Source organism: Monodon monoceros, unplaced genomic scaffold (genome assembly GCF_005190385.1).
Source record: "Monodon monoceros isolate NGI ecotype Baffin Bay Population unplaced genomic scaffold, NGI_Narwhal_1 Super_Scaffold_18, whole genome shotgun sequence".
NCBI lineage: Eukaryota > Metazoa > Chordata > Mammalia > Artiodactyla > Monodontidae > Monodon > Monodon monoceros.
In genome coordinates, this window is record NW_021703774.1 from 107,366,887 (window position 1) to 107,385,784 (window position 18,898).

General features: G+C 39.1%; 2 protein-coding genes across 4 annotated transcripts in view; one reads left to right on the plus strand and one right to left on the minus strand.

The window, feature by feature from the left end:
• Window positions 1-430: 430 nt before the first annotated feature.
• Window positions 431-14,505, minus strand: DNASE2B (deoxyribonuclease 2 beta). The gene is made up of 6 exons (XM_029227001.1): window positions 14,067-14,505; window positions 10,898-11,075; window positions 6,984-7,065; window positions 4,498-4,659; window positions 2,954-3,151; window positions 431-911 (listed from the first exon to the last, which is right to left on the minus strand). Exons 1-6 carry the CDS (start codon window positions 14,177-14,179, stop codon window positions 571-573), a joined length of 1,074 nt encoding a protein of 357 aa, XP_029082834.1. The 5' UTR covers window positions 14,180-14,505; the 3' UTR covers window positions 431-570.
• A 421-nt stretch (window positions 14,506-14,926) lies between these two features.
• The window catches only part of LOC114899253 (uricase), a 35,871-nt gene continuing 31,899 nt past the window's right edge, over window positions 14,927-18,898 (plus strand). For 2 of the 3 annotated variants that reach the window (XR_003794539.1, XM_029229809.1), the window contains exons 1-2: window positions 14,939-15,001; window positions 17,563-17,654. Coding sequence is in view for 2 of the 3 variants with exons in the window: in XM_029229809.1 (XP_029085642.1) it covers window positions 17,586-17,654 (69 nt within the window). In the remaining variant the exon portion in view is untranslated. Of the gene's footprint in view, window positions 15,002-17,562; window positions 17,655-18,898 lie in introns of all 3 variants that reach the window. The other variant, XM_029229810.1, reaches the window with a different exon arrangement.

Sequence of the window (18,898 nt, forward strand, 5' to 3'; positions counted from 1 at the left end):
CAGTTTGATGTACAGAGAGATAGAAATGTTTTTTTCTTCAAAAAGGGGTGAGGAGGAGAGTCAGGGAATTCTTTGTGAAGATGAAATTACTCTAAGAGATGGCCAGTCAATCCATGGACAATTGAGAGCTGACTAATCTGGAACAAAATTTTTTCTTTCACTCCTTCTATTCTCACTTTAGATATACATAACAGAGTGTGTTTATGGCATATAAATGCTAAGTAGAGGGGTGGGATAGGGAGGGTGAGAGGGAGACACAAGACGAAGGAGATATGGGGATAAAGGTATATGTATAGCTGATTCACTTTTTTATAAAGCAGAAACTAACACACCATTGTAAAGCAATTATACTCCAATAAGAATGTAAAATAAATAAATAAATACATGCTAAGTAGATAAATTGCCACTATTTGGAAGATAAAATGGTAAGCATGGGAGAAAAACATTTTATTTGATGGTATGTGGACCATAAGTAAATTCACAGGCTTTTAATATATAAAGAATAGATCTAGTAGAAGAAGATACCATATCAGTGTTGAAAATGATAGCACATATGTCCTTTCACCAAGTTTAGTTACAGTTCTCATAATATAAAACTAATCCTTGGAATGCTTGGTAAATATGATGATTCTGGGTACAAATGAATCCTCCACTTCTGAAGGCTTGGTGTGGGCTCCGATTTAGGTCTCCAATACATGTCCAGCGATTTTTGGTGCCCTTTTGGGAAATACACCATTTGGCATGATCCTGATAAGAGCTGAAATAAGATTGTCTAGATAACTTAATTGCTTTGACATTGTAGACATGGTAAGGAAGGGAGCAGTTTGAAGGAAGCTCTTGTCTCTTTCGCTGCCAGGTTTCTGTTAGCAAGTGAGTCTTCAACCGTTGAGCCATCCAGGCTGCAAAGATGTCTAGAGTTTATAAAGAGAAAAATAGTGAGGTTTATTTAAACTTAGATAAATCCCTGAAAATATCTCAGGAATAGAACCATCATGCACCCCTGATATGTGGATGTCACAAGCACAATAATAACAACATGACTGAGAGAGTGGATAGGAGAACATTTTATAAACGCTAAAGTGATATGCAAATAAAAGTTATTATCATTATTACTAGGATGATATTGGTCTCTGAAAACGTCTTCTATTCCACACATACAAGAGCAATATAGGCTTTTGTCCTGAAAAGACCTTTGGAAAGAATAAGGATAGAGCAGTAACCAGAGGCCAGCATCTAGAGATCTTTATAAACCATGCCAAAGTGTTTGAATTTTCCTGAAATCAATGGGAAATTTTTTAAGGAGTGTTATTGGGGGATTAATAGAAACTGCTTTATGACCATAAATATCAATTGAGAAGCAATGTGCAGGATGAATTGGGAAGGCTACATTAGATTGGAGAGAGGAAAACCACCAGCTTGTCACAATAAGTGTGGTAACAAACACAGGTGTGAACCATGGCCATGGCAGAAAGTTTAGAGGGGGTAAGATAAATGTGAGTTATTAAGGACTGGGAACTGATTTAACTTGATGATTTGATAAGGGGGAAGAGAAAAAAACAGGGATCAAGAGTTCTAGGGGACCATGCAGAATATGAGAAAAAGAGTGAGATATGTTAGGAATAATGATGAGATGAGTTTGGCGTGTTGAATTTTGTGTGGCTGTGCCACCCTGCGAGCAGAAATGTCCCACTCACTGATGAATACTTCTGTCAGAACAGAGGTCTAGGGTGGAGATCTAGACTTGGGAATCACCTAGCAGGAATATGTATATGCGATAAGGGTAAGTAGAGGACCACAGGGCAACCTAGTCACATAAGGAGTATGCAGAGGAGGAGGACCTGGCAGAAGAGACTTATAAGAAGTGGGAGGAAGACCAAAAGACTGTGTACTTCCAAAACTCAGGGAGGAGAACGTTTCAAAAAAGAAAGGGTTCCAACTGTGCCAAATTCTGCGGAAGCTATTTCTGTCCTGTTAATTTTGGGATCTCTAATGCCTAACACAGGCAAGTAGTAGGCATTCAGTAAATTTTATTCAATATTAAAGGAAGGAAGAAGGTTAGGAAGGAAGAAAGGAAGGGAGTTAGGAAGGAAGGAACGAATGAAGGAATGAAAGAAGTAAGTTAGGAAGGAAGGAAGGTAAGAAGTTAGGAAGGAAGGAAGGAAGGACGGAAGGAAGGAAGGAAGACAGTGAGGTCAATTAAGATGGCCATTGGTGACTGGAGAGAGACTGTAAGGTCTATAGACAGAGAAGCAAGACTGTAGTCAAGGAGCAGTGAGCAAGTAAAGACCCTGAAGAGTTTTCTAAAAGTAAATTTAGAAGAAAAAAACAGAGGTATAGGGAATCTAGAATTGAGGGAGGGTTTTTAGGAATGTTTATATTCTAAGGGGCTTGTAGAGCAGGAGAGCTGAAGTAGAAGAGGGAGAACAGGTTGAGTTTATGAAAGTATTCTGAGGCTGGGATAGGTTCCAGGGCACGGAGTGCACTGCTTCTGTTTGGATGAGAGAAAACTGGTAAAAAAAGAAAGAAAATAGCTTAGATTGTGGAGGGTGGGGTGTGCTCTTGAAGTGGTTTCTTTCTGGTGATTTCTATTCTCTCTATGAAGGAAAAGGTGAAGAGGCAGGACCTGAGGGTAAGGAAGGCTTAAAATAACTACTTAGGGAGTGAAAGAAAAAGGAGACAGCTTGGTTCTGTGCCCAGCTGAGGCTGGAGACTGAGTTTTTACTGGCCTCTGGCTAGATGGTTGTGAGATACTTTTGTGGTTGGATCAGCAACCCTTCTATTCAAGTGGCTAATATTTTAATTGACCCTTGGTGTCCCTTCTCCCTTTCGTTTCTTTGTCCTCCCTCCTCTTCTACTTCTACTCCCCTGAATAATCAGAATATTTCCTCTTTGCAATCCAAAGTGAGTCCAGCAGCAGTGTAATAGCATATTGTTTGATGATGGGCTTTCATACCGTCAAGAAAATAATCAGACTTTGCAAAATGGAGGAATTTTTGTCCCTGGGCTGACTGAAGTGTGGTGAGATGCCGGCCAGGGATCTCTGATGAGCTGGATCTGGCACACAGCTGGGGCATGTGAACGAGCTCCTGGTGAAAGGTTACTGGGATGGAACAGCTATAAACGTTTGGGTTGCAGACCAAGAGCTGAGAATCTGAATCAAGAAACAATAAAGAAAAGTTGAGAATTAAGACACAAATGGAAATGCTTGTTGGTATTTTAGGTCTTGTTGTGAATTAAAAAACTAAATAGAATGAAAAACAAAAGCAAAAGTATTCCCTTCTTTAAGCCAATAGCCTTCAAACTTTTGGTTAAAATAGTTGACACTCCCTACTTTCCAGGCATTATTATGTGGGTTTACTAATTTAATCAGAACAACCTTATTATTAGGTAAGTTCTTTTATCATTATCCTCATTTTATAGATAAATTAATGGAGAATTTATGTCACATGCCCAAGGTTATAAGCTTGTAACTGAAGGAGTTGGTATTAAAGCCCAGGCAGTCTGGTCTTGGAGGCCATGTGTTTTTTCTCCCATGTGTACACATACAAAAGTAGAGAACACCCATGTACTGATCATCCAGCTCCAAGAATGACCAACTCATCAGCATGCACACCTAATCTCTATGCTATTAAGCTCTCTAGTCATTATAGGAACTCAGCTAGTTAGACTAGGGCTTAATTTGGGTGAGAGGCTCAATAATCCTTTCCATAAGATGGAAATTTGATAAAAAACAAAAATATTCTAAACCTCCTATATCCAGAGGCAAATAATCACTCTTTACTATATAGCAGCTTCCTCAGTAAAAAGTGATTGGTAAAATACCATTCCTACTTCTCTTCCCTATTCCTACTTTGGATTTTCCAAATCCAAGTATTTTTGGCCCTTTGAACTTGAGATCTTAAGGGAAGATCATCTGGTTTATGCTCCGAAGTGTCATGTTGGTGGCCTATAGGCAACATGAGGTCTACACAATTTAAAAAATAAATAAGATTGAGACCATATTGGAAAATCAGAGGATCTATCTCCCTCTTTCCTTCTCTCTCTTGTATTCTTACATCCTCCCCTAGGTTTCTGCTTCCTCTAAAAAATATGGAGATGTAGGTCTGTATTCCCACAGAACCACAGTATAATGGAGCTGAAGCTTTTGAGGGAAGCTAGGGGAGAGTCAACAACCCAGTTTGTCACTGTCCCCACTGCCCATGCAATGTCCACCTGTGTCACCCATTTTTCTTACCTGCCTGGCCCCTGTAGACATTTGAAACTACTGCCTCTGATCAAGTTCAAAGACTTCATTGGTGGACCAGGAAAGCAAGGTCAGGTAAGTGAGCCTGCCCGAGATCTCACCAAAGCCAATATTAGAATCTAGGTATCAGAGGGTTTATGAATAGAGAAGCAAATGAAGTGATAAATTTATTAATATATTTCCAAATCCCTTCTTCAATATTGTTATCTCTCTTTCTCTCTCTCTCTCTCTTTTTTTACACACTCTAGTGTTACCTATTGCTTCATACTGGTTGTACTTGAAAGTTATGCAGATGCCAGTTTGTCCATTTCGTCTCCCTGTGGGTGGATACTCATAGCCTTCTTCAGGAATTGGAGGAAAATGGGGAATGGAATGAATCAACCAGAACCCCTGGATTCTGTTCCACAGAAGTAAACCTACCAAAGATACAGTAAATACAGATAAATTAGAAAAACAAAGCTCCTTTAAAAAAAACAGAGTTCAAAGCTACAACATTTAAGCCCTTTATACTTCAGGCTAATTTTTTATTAGGCTAATAATTACAAGGATCACGCTCTTTTTCAATAATTTCAAAACCAATTCAGGTACACATCATATTGCCCCATTACTGTTAATAACCCACCACAAAAGGGAGCTAGGACAGCCACCCTGTGAAGAGTTGAGAGGCATTTCATGTTGAAACTACAAGGAAAATTTGTTTTGGCAGAATGCAAATTTGCTAAATTGGTGTTTGACCTTGTTAGACTATGTAGTCACCTGGCAAGCTTCAGATAATGTCTTTACTGCTAAGCAGCTAAGCTATTTTCAAAAGCCAGCTAAAAAGCAGAGTTGAAAGAGAAAATATCAAATGAGAACATGTACTTGCAGTAATTTATTGTGAGAAACTGATGCTCATTTATGTGCAGAATTCACCCAGTTTTGCAAGATTGAAAAAAGAGGCAGAGAGAAAAAAAACAGGGAAGCCATGTTCTAAAACACCCCAGTTAATTGTATTTAGTAAAAATCTCTAGAGCAGACTAACATGAAAGCCAGAAAAGAAGGAAACAGAAAGATTTTCATCATCTTGTGACATGGCACAAAGAACCCTGTCCACCAGGCATCTATGACTATTTCTGTGTTTATAAATATATCAAGACAGTTTGGGTATGCTAACTAGACTTTCCAGTTTGCATATGACCATGGAGACATAAAAGTCATGTTTGCCTTAGTGTTAGAACAGAAACCAAATGCCTGCCAGTTATTTCTTTTTCAAAGAACACACTTTAAGGAAGCAGAGTATTTGTCAGTGACTTTGTCAGTGGCTATGGAATCAATACCTGTGTCGAGGTGGAAAATGTTCAAAGTTCAGTTGCCTCACAGAGCTGGATGACCTTCAGGGACTCTCTTCGGCCCAGATGAGTATTGCTGTTTGTCTGAAATCCTAACTTCCTGGTACAAATGCCACAGGATGTCGGGACACCTGTTGGCAGGGAACTCCCCAATGTGACATCAGGTCCCACTCCTTTTCCAGCCTTTTTTCTAAACGCTTGTATCAACTAACAGGGTGGAGCGAAAATGGTGGTGGGAGGTTGGTAAAGGAGAGGTTGCAGAATGCGGCATGTTATAAAAATTGTTGGGTTCCATGCAAATAGGACCATCAGGAAGGCAACTTAGCTAAATCAAAGGCTTTCAATGCTCATGACATTTGACAGCCATTACAAATGATATTCTGAATCAGAGGTTGCAAACAGGCAGCCCACAGGCCAAATCTAGCCTGCAGATACATATTATTATGCTTGCAGAGTATTTTTTAAAACTTTGAATTTATTACCAACATTTAAAAACTGGGGAGATTTCCCACAAACTCTAATTTTCTCTGGAAAAATTGCATTCCCATAAGGCAAGCTGAGTAGTAACTGCTTCCTTAGAGCAAGTATATACTCTCCAGTTCTCTAGTTACCTGCCGGTTCAGCCCCCTTGGCTTGCTGACATCACTTGCCTGCCCCTGAAGACATTTGAGTTTGGAACCTTCTGAAGAATACTTGTTGCCATGGAAAGTTATTCGTGGTATATTAAGTTGAAAAAAGTTTGAAGTAGTCATTACAATAGTTTTATAAAAATGTTTCAAAATATGTATCATAGAAAAAGTAGAAAGTATTAAGTGTAATTATCTGATGAGTATTAGGATTACAGATTTTTTGTTTACTATCATTTTGAATTTTTCAATAACATATATATACATAGTTTATAAATTGAAAAATACCAAAAATCACTATAATAAAAATTATTATAATTATAGAACAAAATATATAACAACAAAAATTACTATAATATAAAAAATATTTTAAAATACTTTTTCAAAAATGTTTACTGTATTTCAAATGGAACTTGACACTAAGAAGGGTGAATTTTACTCTATGCAAATTATACCTCTATAAACCTGACTAAAATGTGTGTACAGTATACACACACACACGCATATATAGTCTGGCTGGTATTCCCAGTAGTCAATATTGGATTTCTTCTTTAAAGTATATATTAAAAGATACATTAAAAAATAAAATGGGATTTGTGAGAAGGATATTGCAAAGTCAAAGTATATCATTATAACCTGTGATACAGAAATCACTCATTTTGATGACTCAGACCATTAAAAAGAAAAGCTATCTTTTTAGTATGGAGTATAAGACTACTGAAGATGGAATGTTTACAAAAATACTGATTTCCAGTAGGAAAGAGAAAATAAGAGCCTTTGTCATACCTTTGGTGTGTCCATACTTTCTGCTGTAATTCATGGATTTAGGGACTCCATCATTGTATATTAGATAGGCTGTTTTGTTATCCTGCAGGGACATTTTAGGGTTATAATGGCATAAATCTTTCACTCATAAATGCTCACAACATTTCTACCAGCTACCCGGCCTGCAATACAGAACTTTCATTAATACACATGAGAAGTCATCCGTTCTAATAGGCAGCTTTCCCATCGATATGAATTCTGTGACGTGCAAGACAAGGGACAAGAAGTCCATTCTCAACCACACATGGTTTTGTCTTGTGTGACAGGAGCCCTGTGCATTGTGATGTGTGTGTGAGGGCAATATTCCTATTTCAGTTATTTTGGACCCATGTTTCTGATCTGGCAACTAGTGTATGATAAAGGGGTACTTAAATATTCATTCAGGAAATGCAGTAGGAACAGCCAGCCAAGGATTACAGCTAAGTTTTCTCCACTGATATTATAGGCACAATGCAGAATTGGCCGTCAGGGTCTGATTTCCTCTGCTTACTTTGTGCTTCACTACTTGGTCATAGCTTCCTGTTTAATCAGGATTCCTCATTCTCTGCTTCTACTAGCTCCCTGATAGGGGAGGATTTTTCTTCAATCCATTTCTCCTGTCACTTCACCATTTCAACTTGACCTTTTCCTGCTTAAAATAAGTGGTGTGATTGAATGTGATAATGGATTTCCTCTGGTAAGGCAACATGCGAGTACATTCCCCAAACAGTTGGTCAAATCTCTGAGTCAAAGTGAAGCTACTATTTTGATAGTATCTCTTTGTCATGTTTTGGAAACTTGCTTATATTTTTTCTGTGTCGTTCCATTTCAGTTGTGTCATGATGCAGTGACTTTTAATGAAGCCAATGATGTCAATATTAAAAAGTCTCAGTGACATAATTAAAAGCAGGAAAGGACAACCCATCCCCTTAAAAAAAGACCCTTGCTTGTCTCTCAGAAAAAAAATCAATAACTGAGTTTCTTACAGGTGCTTCATTATTTGATATAATCTAAAACCATTTTTTTAAAAAAGGCACAACATAGTCTCTACAGCATTCTTGGCTACTATGTTTAGGAATATTTAGGAAAGTAAGCTGTTTTCTTACCTGCATTTTCTGTAATTGACCATCACTACCGTTGGCATTCAGATTCTCCACTGGAGAACTCTGACAGTTAGTTATCCTGTGAGCCTGTATGGAATGCGGTGACAAGGCCATTGTGTGCCTTTGGGGTACAATGTGGAAGGCCTCTGGGAAAATTCAGTAAGGAACTTAATTCTTTTAATAGATGAAGTTTAACATTCTAACCAGAGGTATAACGGCCAGCTAAGGTAAATGGGATGTAGCTCTAGTGAAAAGAGGCTCCTTCATAAAGTGAAAAAATCATGACCTAAGAATAGGACCTGGAGATTATCATACTAAGTGAAGTAAGTCAGACAGAGAAAGACAATATCATACGATATCGCTTATATGCAGAATCTAAAAAAATTGATGCTAATGAACTTATTTACAAAACAGAAACAGACTCACAGACTTAGAGAAGAAACTTATGGTTACCGGGGGGGAAGGATAGTGGGGAGGGATAGATTGGGAGTTGGGGATTGACATGTACACACTGCTATATTTAAGATAGATAACCAACAAGGACCTACTGTGTAGCACAGGGAACTCTGCTCAATATTCTGTAATAACCTAAATGGGAAAAGAATTTGAAAAAGGATGCATGTGTATGTATAACTGAATCACTTTGCAGTATACCTGAAACTAACACAATATTGTTAATCAACTATGGTCCAATATAAAAAAAAATTAAAAAAAAGAATAGGCAGACCTAGGCTTGTGCCTCTAGACCTTTTTTTTTTTTTTTTTTTGGCCTCATGGCTTGCAGGATCTTAGTTCCCCACCAGGGTTTGGGATCCAACCCAGGCCCTCAGCAGTGGAAGCATAGAGTCCTAACCACTGGACCACCGGCGAATTCCCAGGACATCTTTATTCCTTTAACACTTATGTTGGGTATTATTTTGACTACTGGATGTTGAATAAGAAGGGTATGGTCTCTGACCCCAGTCTAGCAGGGAATAGTCAGGTAAATATAGGCAACTGTGATATAGTTTGATAAGTGTTATTATCAAGGTATATGGAAGGTTCTCATTTACAAAGGCAAAAGAAGGGATATTTCCAACATAACCCTGATATTGGCATAACTTGACATTTGAGATTTAAAACCAGTTGGTCTGATCTTGCATTCTACTCTCTGTCAGAAGTTCAATTCCAGATCAGAAGGTGGGGAAGTTGTGTTCTCATGGTCACTTCTGGCACATAGTTCCAACTTCCAGAGAACACTCAGTCTTTTTGGTTGTTCTTCTTTGGGCTCCATGCCAATCAGACATGGAAATCAGCCCCTTTACTGTCATTTTCTTCCCAGAATCCACCACTCAAGACATTGCGTGTGAGCAGGTTTTACAGAAGGTATGAAACATTGAATGGTTTTACATCACCAAGCTGACCTGCCTCCAATCTCCCTCCATGTTCTGTATACTTTTTAATTCCTAGCTCCCATCTACCCCTTCTTTATTTTGCAGAGCAGTTTAGCTCTCATGCCCTCCTAGGCTCTGGGGCTACTTTTGCACTTCCAAAGATCATTATTATAGTTTGCCAAACGAAGACCCATCTTCCCCAAAAAAGATAAATGACAGAGGCTGCAATGTTGCTCTGGCCTTTCTCTCCTTGGACAGCCTGCAATTGGGAGGGGAAGAATGTGTTTATTTTCTCACTGATGGGTTATACTCCAGGTTTTCCATCCCCAACCTTGGAAAGCAGAAGCAGCTACAGGTAGTTTTGCTTTTACACAATAATCGACTAATTCAAAACAGGGATGTTGCTGAGAATGAACAATTTCTAAAAGCCCCTAGGACAGTGTTTGGAACATCACATGTACTCAAACAGCTTACAAATAAGTTTTGACTTTGTAACTTGGCTCCGATGGCTGGTCTTAATGACAGGTGAATAAAGTGGGTATTTGTGCACAAGGTGACAGCTCTCTGCATATTTTCAGTAAATGTTCAAATAGTGGTGCTAGAGTCTAATTCAGTATTGTTGTGGGGATTAAATTAGTTGACATATGTAAAGACCCAGCACGTTGTAAGTGCTGAGTTGTTTTACATATTTACTTCTCTATAAATTATTGTTAGGAAATGCGTAGATGAGTATAATTGGATGTTAATTATTGTTCGATTTTACTTGTCACCCCTGGTTGAAAAGCAGTATCTTGTCACTGAACAGCAGATGGTGCCTGGAATGTTGGGAGACTGCCCACATTGAGGTAGTTAACTCATTGCCTGATGGAGTCCAGATAGCAGGTTTAAGCTCCATATTCAGGCAAGTTAGTTCCAGGGCCTTGAACTAGAGCCCTAGCTCTCAACCTACTATTTTGAAAATGATTAATTAAAAGGAAGACCAAGTGGAACCCTTTACTTTTCCCACCAAACTCATCCCACCATGGCTTAAACAACCCATAGCTCATGGCATATTGATCACAGATCTATATTGCATTGTAATAGGAGAGGGCTCTTCTATTTCCATTAAAGGAGTAAGATAGCGAGTACTGAGCACATTGGCAGAGTTTGGCAGCCAAAAGATTTCAATATGTAATTAGTTCACACTTTGCCCAGTGATGCCATTGGACATAGTGCCGAACATATCAACAATTTGGCATTGCTATGGAGTATATTGATGTATTCCCTAAGGTCTTAGTTAGATTGATTCAGATTCTGAGCTAGCTTACTTCTAGTTGCTAGGATTGGGCACTGGGTAGACAAGGAGTTAAAATCTTTTGGAAGCCTTGGAGTCTGTATTATGCATTTTATATGATTCAAATAAATGATAACTATAACATACCTCGGAAGCATATGCTTCATATAGCTGTTGTAATGTCCTTCCCAAAACACTCTTGGTGGTATTCATTAGTTGCTTACTCCTTCTCCAGCTTCTGGTTGCAGAGTCTAGGTATAGGTACTCTACCCCAGTCTCTCGACTTTCCTTGTCTTGCCTTTTAGGCAACTTATAAAATGTAAACCTAACAAAAGAAATAATTATGAATTACTAACATTTCCTAACTCTTTCCCTGATGGCAGCCACTGTGTCAAGCGCTTAAATGTATCATTTCACTTATGTTTCACAGAAGGCCTCTAAGTCTAAGGAAGGGGATTTGCGCAAGCTCTCTGCCTCTTTTTCCACCCTTACTGTTGCTCCTTCCCAATGAAGGAAATGCAAATCTGACTGTACGTGTTCTAAAAACATTTACTGGCCTGGGGGGTGGGATCCCCGTGGTAGAAGTTCACATACTTTGAGAATGACTTCTCTGTTCTTTCCACAGAAAGAACAGAACTCTGTTCTTTCCTTTCCTTTCTCTTCTCTGTTTTTCTCTGCTGCCTTAGGTGCTTGGCATGCTCATCTCTTTGTAGTGGGCTGGCTGGGTCTGAGATTTGGGTTTAGTCATCAGAGTCAGTGGAGGCTTTCTTGAGCCTCTGGCCTAAGCCACATTCTTCAGCTCAGTTTATCAGAATGCTCTGCATTGAGGATTCAGGTCCAAGACCAGCCAATTAAGTAAATGCCTTGCTTTCTTTACTATTGTCTCCTATCTGTATATCTCCTTTGGTTATCTCACAGGGAGGAGAGGTTGTTAGACCCGCATGGCATTCAGCCATTCTTGGATCATCTAACCCAGGGTTTCTCAGTGTGCTGTATTCACATTTTGGGCCCCATTATTCTCTGGGAGCCTGTTCTGTGCATTGTAGTATCCCTGGCCTCTTCCTATTAGATGTCAACAGTACTCCCCAAGTCGTGCCAATCAAAAATGTCTCCAGACATTGTCAAAAGTACCTGGAAGGCAAGATTGACCAGTTCTAGCCAAACACTCTTTAATAGCACAAACCCCACGATTAACCCTCAAATACTCACACTGGACCAAACATTGGAATGCATTCACTATTACCCCACAACAGTGTCTCACACTGCTGAGAAAAGCTTCAACGTTCACTTGGTTCTCATCAGTCTTATGCTTCCATTTATGCTCTTTCCTGCCCTGTCCAGGCTTTCTTACTCTCAGGGCCAGGTCCTCACACATGGCAGGAAACATGAAATTATTCTTTGATGCTGACCTCAAGTTCCTCTGCCCTTTAACTCTCGCAGGTAGTGTAGCAGCTCGAGACTGTGCCTCCCTGTCTGCTTAGCACAGCATTCTCTCTGACAGATATTGCTAAGTAATATGTCCATTCGGTTGTGGCAAAAATAAATTTTATATATTGATCACAATTTGGTGGCCCACCATGGAAATGTTTGTCAACTATCATGGCACACCAATTAAGGACTAGTGCTTTTAAACATCTTCCTTGGGTGACCATCTCCAATTATAATCTGAAGATTTCTGAATCTATTTCTAGCCCAGATCTCTATGCTGAGGTCTAGATAAACCCAAATACAAAGATGTCTCAGAGACCTCCAACTCCATATCTTCGAAACCAAGTTCACAATATTTTGCGACAACTCTACTCATCCCCTGCTCTTAGGGAACACATCCACGCAGTCACAGAAGCCAGCAACCTGCAAGTCTTTCTTAACTTCTTCCTCTCTCCTACTCCCCTGCGCCTATCCATTACCAAGTCCTCTCAGCGTGTTCCTCCTCTCTATTTCCTCTTCTTTAACTTGGGTCCATACTTCTTCTCACCTGTAACACTGCCGAAGTCCTATTGGTTTCCATGACTCTAGACTAGTCCCCAGCCAGCTGGCCTTCAGAGTACTGCCAGTGGGCTTTCTAAAATGCAAATCTGACTTTATCAAGTCCCCACTTGAAGTCTGTCAGTAGCTCCCTTTCATGGTCAAGCTCAGACTCAGCAGTTCAGCACATGAAACCCCTCATGACCTGGCTCTCACCTATCTCTCTAAGCTCCCCTCTGCCCTCCTGCCATTTCCCCACGTTCTCCCGAAGCGCCAACTTTACTTAACTGCTTCCAAACTCTCCCCATTGCTTATTGCCTCTGGACCTCCTCATTGCTTCTTCATTGACCTGAGATGCCCTTGCATCTCCCTTGTTTTTATAACTAACTCATAATTGTGCTCAAAACTTAGCTCAAAACTATTGGGTTGGCCAAAAAATTTGTTCGGGGTTTTCCATGCGATGGTATGGAAAAACCCGAACAAACTTTTTGGCCAGCCCAATAGTTCCCCAGAGAAGTCTTCTGGGCTCTATCCTCCCCAGTGCCCCATCTAATGCCCCATATATGCCTTTACCACATAACGATGAGCTCCTCGAGGGTAAGAACCGTGTTTTGTTCATATTTGTATTTTCAAAACTCAGCACAGGGCTGGTGTGAGCTCAGTAACTGTTTGGTGAGAGACTGATTGGGTGGATCTATGTTCTCTAGCCTGAAGTTTACACAAAGCTTGATGCCAACCATAAAGGCTAACCTAAACACCCTAATTAAAGAGTGAAAAAGTGATCAAAGCTTTCGGAGAATCCATGACTGTAACACAAAGCTGTGTTTCGTCTCTTTGACACTGCAGGAGACTGGTGACTTACCACCCACTCCAACAGCTGTCTGTGCTGTCCAATAAATAAGGTTAACCAAACAGTGCTCTGTACCATCAAGCCCTCTTTCTCCTTCACATAAGGAGACGCTCCAGTGTCAGGGAAAAATTAACCTCTCTCCTTCATCAACTCTAAAAGGATGTTGGAAGGGCTCTGTTAGGAAAGCCACAATGCAATTAAAGGAAATTGCCAACTGAGAGAAGCTGTCAGCTCTAACGCACCTCTGTGGCCACCAGCCTTGCCCTGCTGAGAGCATGAATCAGGCCCACGAGGGGCTGCTAAGCTCTTTCTCAAAGGGAAGCTCTCTCATTCAGAAGCCTACCCTATCTGGATACGTGGCTCATTTACACGCTTCAACTTGCTTTCTTTTTAAGGGGAGAGGTGGAGTGGAAGTCTCCTGAACTTCACAGCGCACCAGTTAGCCACCAGTACTCTGGCTTTCTATCTGCACGCACCAAGCCTTACATTTCCTTTACCTACCAATCCACAGCTTCACCTTCCTCGTTTCTGCACGATATTGTTGTCGCCTTCAGGATCCCAAAGAGGCCAAGGAAGAGCAAAGCCAGGGGTGTTCTTAGAAGTCTTGCTGTCATTTTCTATCTGGCACCTTTATTCCATGGCGCAGCAGGAAACTTTCCCCGTGGATCGTGGAGTCTGAGTTTCAAGTCTCTCAGACTGTGCTGGCTCTGACATTTGATTCCATTTGCTTCTGCCATTTGCTGTTTAGGCATTTTCAGAATGGGACGAATCCCATGTAATTGTGTGGTTCTGTCACAACATGCCGGCGTGACTCTGAATGCCTTTGTGCTGAATTGTTGACTGCTGAATAGTTTGCAACGTCATCAAAAAGTCCTGGCAAGAAAAAAAGGATGTATCGTTAACTCTTGGGAGTAAACATCATGTAGTATGAAATTCAGTGGACAGGAGAACTCTGTATTGATAAATAGATGTTGAATAAAATCTGTTTCATGTTTTTTCCTTTATGATTGTCTCTCTATGAGTGAGAGCAAATGTTTGTGGTTCAGACATTACACAGAAATGACAAAACTTTATATCTTAGTAATAATTAGGATCTATCACTTGTAATATTCTCTATCTTAAGGAAACATTTCCTAAAGGGTACTTCAAAGGCTTGCTTCAAAGAAAGAGCGAATTCAGTTGTATTTTACTGAAGATGTTTACATAGCCTCTCCACCTCCTGGTTTTAGCCACTCAGCATGGTGCTTTACTCCAAAGAGGCCTTGGTGTCCAATTGGTTGCAATGCAATCAGGTAAACATATTGACCGCTCATGCTTCAGATCAAATAAAAATGTTACAAGCATCTGTTTTGCCCAAATTATTCTTTCCCATTCTTGAAACTGAATCTGAAGTTGAAGGCAAAGGGAAAATGGCTCATTTCCATGACTATACAAAGGTGAGACCATTCTATTTTTGGAGGAGGGAAGAAGTAGATAGGCATATGAAAACATTTCTTTAAGTGCATGATGCCTTTGAATCAATTATTAAAGATGCTATAATAATAAATAGCAGTTTACTTTATGCCTGAAAGTCATTATGGCTCTGATCTGTCCCTTTGCTTATGGATCCAGATCAGAGTCACTTAGGGATTCAGACTAAATTGGACCCTTGCAAACTGGATCACTTCTATGGTTGAGCTGGTGTTGTTCAGGATCCTTGGGGTTCATAAAAAACGAAGGGCTTAGAGCTCTTTCTCCTAAAACAGAATTTTGTGAGGAATGTTATGGGCCACCTGCCCACATTTTCCTGTGGCGCTGGCAAAAAGGGACCTCAACCCAAACCTGCTAAATAAGAACTGGGTTCAAGAATCTACATTATTTACAAGTTTTTTGGTGATGCTGCGGCACCCTAAACTTTGAGACTTAATGCCCTGAGGCCAACGTTGTGCTGTATCTGGTTTCAGAACCTACCAAACTGGTAAACCGAGAAGCATTTTTCTGACCATTCCTCCATGGGTATCATTTTATTTAACGTATGTGTTTACTGCACTCAGAAAAAAAGGATTTCAGCAACCCCAAAATTTCATCAGTTTTTTTAAAAAGTTCATAGCATGAAGTTTACTTTTCTAAGTTAAAGTGAAATAAATTTAATTTTATCTTGTGATAACTTTTGGTATTATAATGATAACAGGTGAGCACACTAGGCTTAGGATTCATTAATTCATATACAGAATGCAAGCAACTTGTTTTCATTTATGTAGGCTAAAGAACATTTGTTGAATAGGATATAAAATAATTTTCATTTTCTCCTCATTACACGCTTAGCACAGTGCCTGGCAAGTAGTAGATGATCCATAAGTGTTAGCTAAGATTATTTTTACTACAACCTGAGCCCTTCCTGTGATTGAGCTGCAGGATATGTGTATTAGGATGGTTTTGCTAAAGCCAATTTTATTTCAAGATCTGGAAAAATGCAATTAGGTTCTTTCCTTTCAGGTGTCACTTTCAATAAGCTTTCTTATCTCTCGTTGTTGCTGAACTGGTCATGCTGATGGTCAGTCAACAACCTTCCTTATGCAATCACTAGGTGTCAAACACTGTACCTGTGGTTGAGGGGTTCCAGGGATTTCAACATTACCCTAAAGCCTAGATTCCAGTCCTGGGTTTTTACTAAAATCAGCAAAGCAGTGTCGTGGAAGGAAGCACAGTGAATTCGGTGGATGGAGAAAACACAAACTGAGCAGAATGTTTTTCACATTACCCGCTTCTGAAGCCCAATTAGTACAATATTATGAAAATATCACGTCTCCTTCACAATATGGTTACCTCTATATAGTAGAACTAGTAGAAAATCCCTTCATTGTAATTTGACCAAGTATAGTGAACAAAGACGAGTACTTTACTTGGTAATGGGCTTCTTTTTTAATGGTTGAAAGTTTGCATTCATTCATCCAATAATCCTAGAAAATCTCAGTCTTTTTTTTTTAATTTAATTAGAGTTTACAATGTTGTGTTAATTACTGCTGTACAGCAAAATAATTCAGTTATACATACATATTCTTTTCTTTTATAGGCTTTTCCATTATGGTTTATCATAGGATAGTGAATATAGTTCTCTGTGCTATACAGTGGGACCTTGTTGTTTATCCATTCTCTATATAAAATCTTACATCTGCTAACCCAAACCTCCCACTCTATCCCTCCCTCAACCCTCTCCCCCTTGGCAACCACCAGTCTGTTCTCTATGTCCATGCTTCTGTTTCCATTTCATAGATAGGTTCATTTGTATCACATTTTAGATTCCACACATATAAGTGATATCATACGGCATTTGCCTTTCTCTTTCTGACTTACTTCGCTTAGTATGATAATCTCTAGTTGTGAAAATCTCAGTCCTGATCTCTTCAAATTTTGCCTCTTCCACATTCTCTCTATTGTATGTTTCTAGTACATTTTTAATACTATTTAAAAAAATTTTTTTAATTGTAGTTGATTTACAATGTTGTGTTAGTTTCAGGTGCACAGTAAAGAATATATATATATCCTTTTCTTAACATCTTTATTGGAGTGTAATTGCTTTACAATGTTGTGTTAGTTTCAGCTCTATGTATACATATAACCCCATATTCCCTCCCTCTTGCGTTTCCCTCCCACCCTCCCTATCCCACCCCTCTATGTGACCACAAAGCACCCAGCTGATCTCCCTGTGCTATGCGGCTGCTTCCCACTAGCTATCTATTTTACAATTGGTAGTGTATATATGTCCATGCCATTCTCTCACTTCGTCCCAGCTTACCCTTCCCCCTCCCCGTGTCCTCAAGTCCATTCTCTATGTCTGCATCTTTATTCCTGTCCTGCCCCTAGGTTCATCAGAACCATTTTTTTTCTTTTTAGATTCCATATATATGTGTTAGCATATGGTATTTGTTTTTCTCTTTCTGACTTACTTCATTCTGTATGACAGACTCTAGATCCATCCACCTCACTACAAATAACTCAATTTTGTTTCGTTTTATAGCTGAGTAATATGCCATTGTATATATGTGCCACATCTTCTTTATCCATTCGTCTGTCGATGGACACTTAGGTTGCTTCCATGTCCTGGCTACTGTAAGTAGTGCTGCAGTGAACATTGTGGTACGTGTCTCTTTTTGAATTATGCTTTTCTCAGCGTACAACATGGACCTACTGTATAGCACAGGGAACCCTACTCAATATTTTGTACTAACCTACATCGGAAAAGAATCTGAAAAAGAATATGTATATTCTGATCCAGATAAAAGTCAATGTTCAACTCAAAAGTAGCTGAATATATATATTCTTTTTCAGATTATTTTCCCATGTAGGTTATATTACAAAATATTGAGTAGAGTTCCTGTGCTATACAACAGGTCCTTGTTGTTTATCTATTTTATATACAGTAGTGTATATATGTTACTCCCAAATTCCTAATTTATCCCTCTCCCCAACCTTTCTGCTTTGGTAACCATAAGTTTGTTTTCTATGTCTTTGAGTCTGTTTCTGTTTTGTAAATAAGTTCATTTCTAGTACATTTTATGTCTCTTTCATATATTCTGTCTCATGTGTGTCTGCATTAATCCCTGATTCTTTATTTGGATCAATCTCCCAGTTCTCTAATTCTCTCTTTGGCAAGATTAATTTGTTACTTTACCTCTTACAAATAACTAGTTCTTTCTTCAGTTGTGTTCAATCTGTTTCTTAATCCACTTATTAGTGCATTTCTAGAAGTTCTGTTGGGTTATTTTTCAAATTTTCTTTGTCTTTTTTATAGTGCCTTATTTCTTGCTCCAGAGAAGCTATTCAACCTTCTCTTTCATTTCTGCAAAAATATTAAATATATGACTTTTATTTTGTGTCTGATAATTCCAATCTTTGCTGGTCAGACTTTGCTACCTGTTATTTCTATGACTCTCTCTCATGATACTTTGCTACCATGTGTACCTTTGATTTTTGATTATGAGTTCATGTTCCTTAAAGCTTTATGTGTGAGAATTTGAGGTTGAGATAAAGTTGGGTTTCTCCAGACCCTGGTCTGTGCTGGCTTCATCAAAGTGCAGTCATCCTGTGAGGACTCCTGGGAGTTAGACTGTTGGTTTTATTTATTTATCCTCAATAACTTTTTGAGGTATGGTTTACATACCATAAAATTTTCATATTTAAGTTCAACTTTATTTTTGTTCAAACTGTTAAAAGACTGTTAATATACAGAGTAAAATCTAGAATGTGACAGAAAGTTGAATGCTTGTTACATCCTTATTTTGATGAAATGGGATGAGACAAACAAAATGACTCAGGCATTTGTAAAATAAAGAATTGTTCATGAAAAATGTGGT

Excerpts from the sequence above, each read along its gene's own strand:
- DNASE2B (XM_029227001.1), bottom strand. The coding sequence starts at position 14,179 with ATGACAGCAAGACTTCTAAGAACACCCCTGGCTTTGCTCTTCCTTGGC. Across the intron at positions 4,660-6,983 it reads AAAGTATGGACACACCAAAG|GTTTACTTCTGTGGAACAGA; the intron begins GTATGACAAAGG and ends TATCTTTGGTAG. Across the intron at positions 912-2,953 it reads GTCTGATTATTTTCTTGACG|ACATCTTTGCAGCCTGGATG; the intron begins GTATGAAAGCCC and ends TATAAACTCTAG.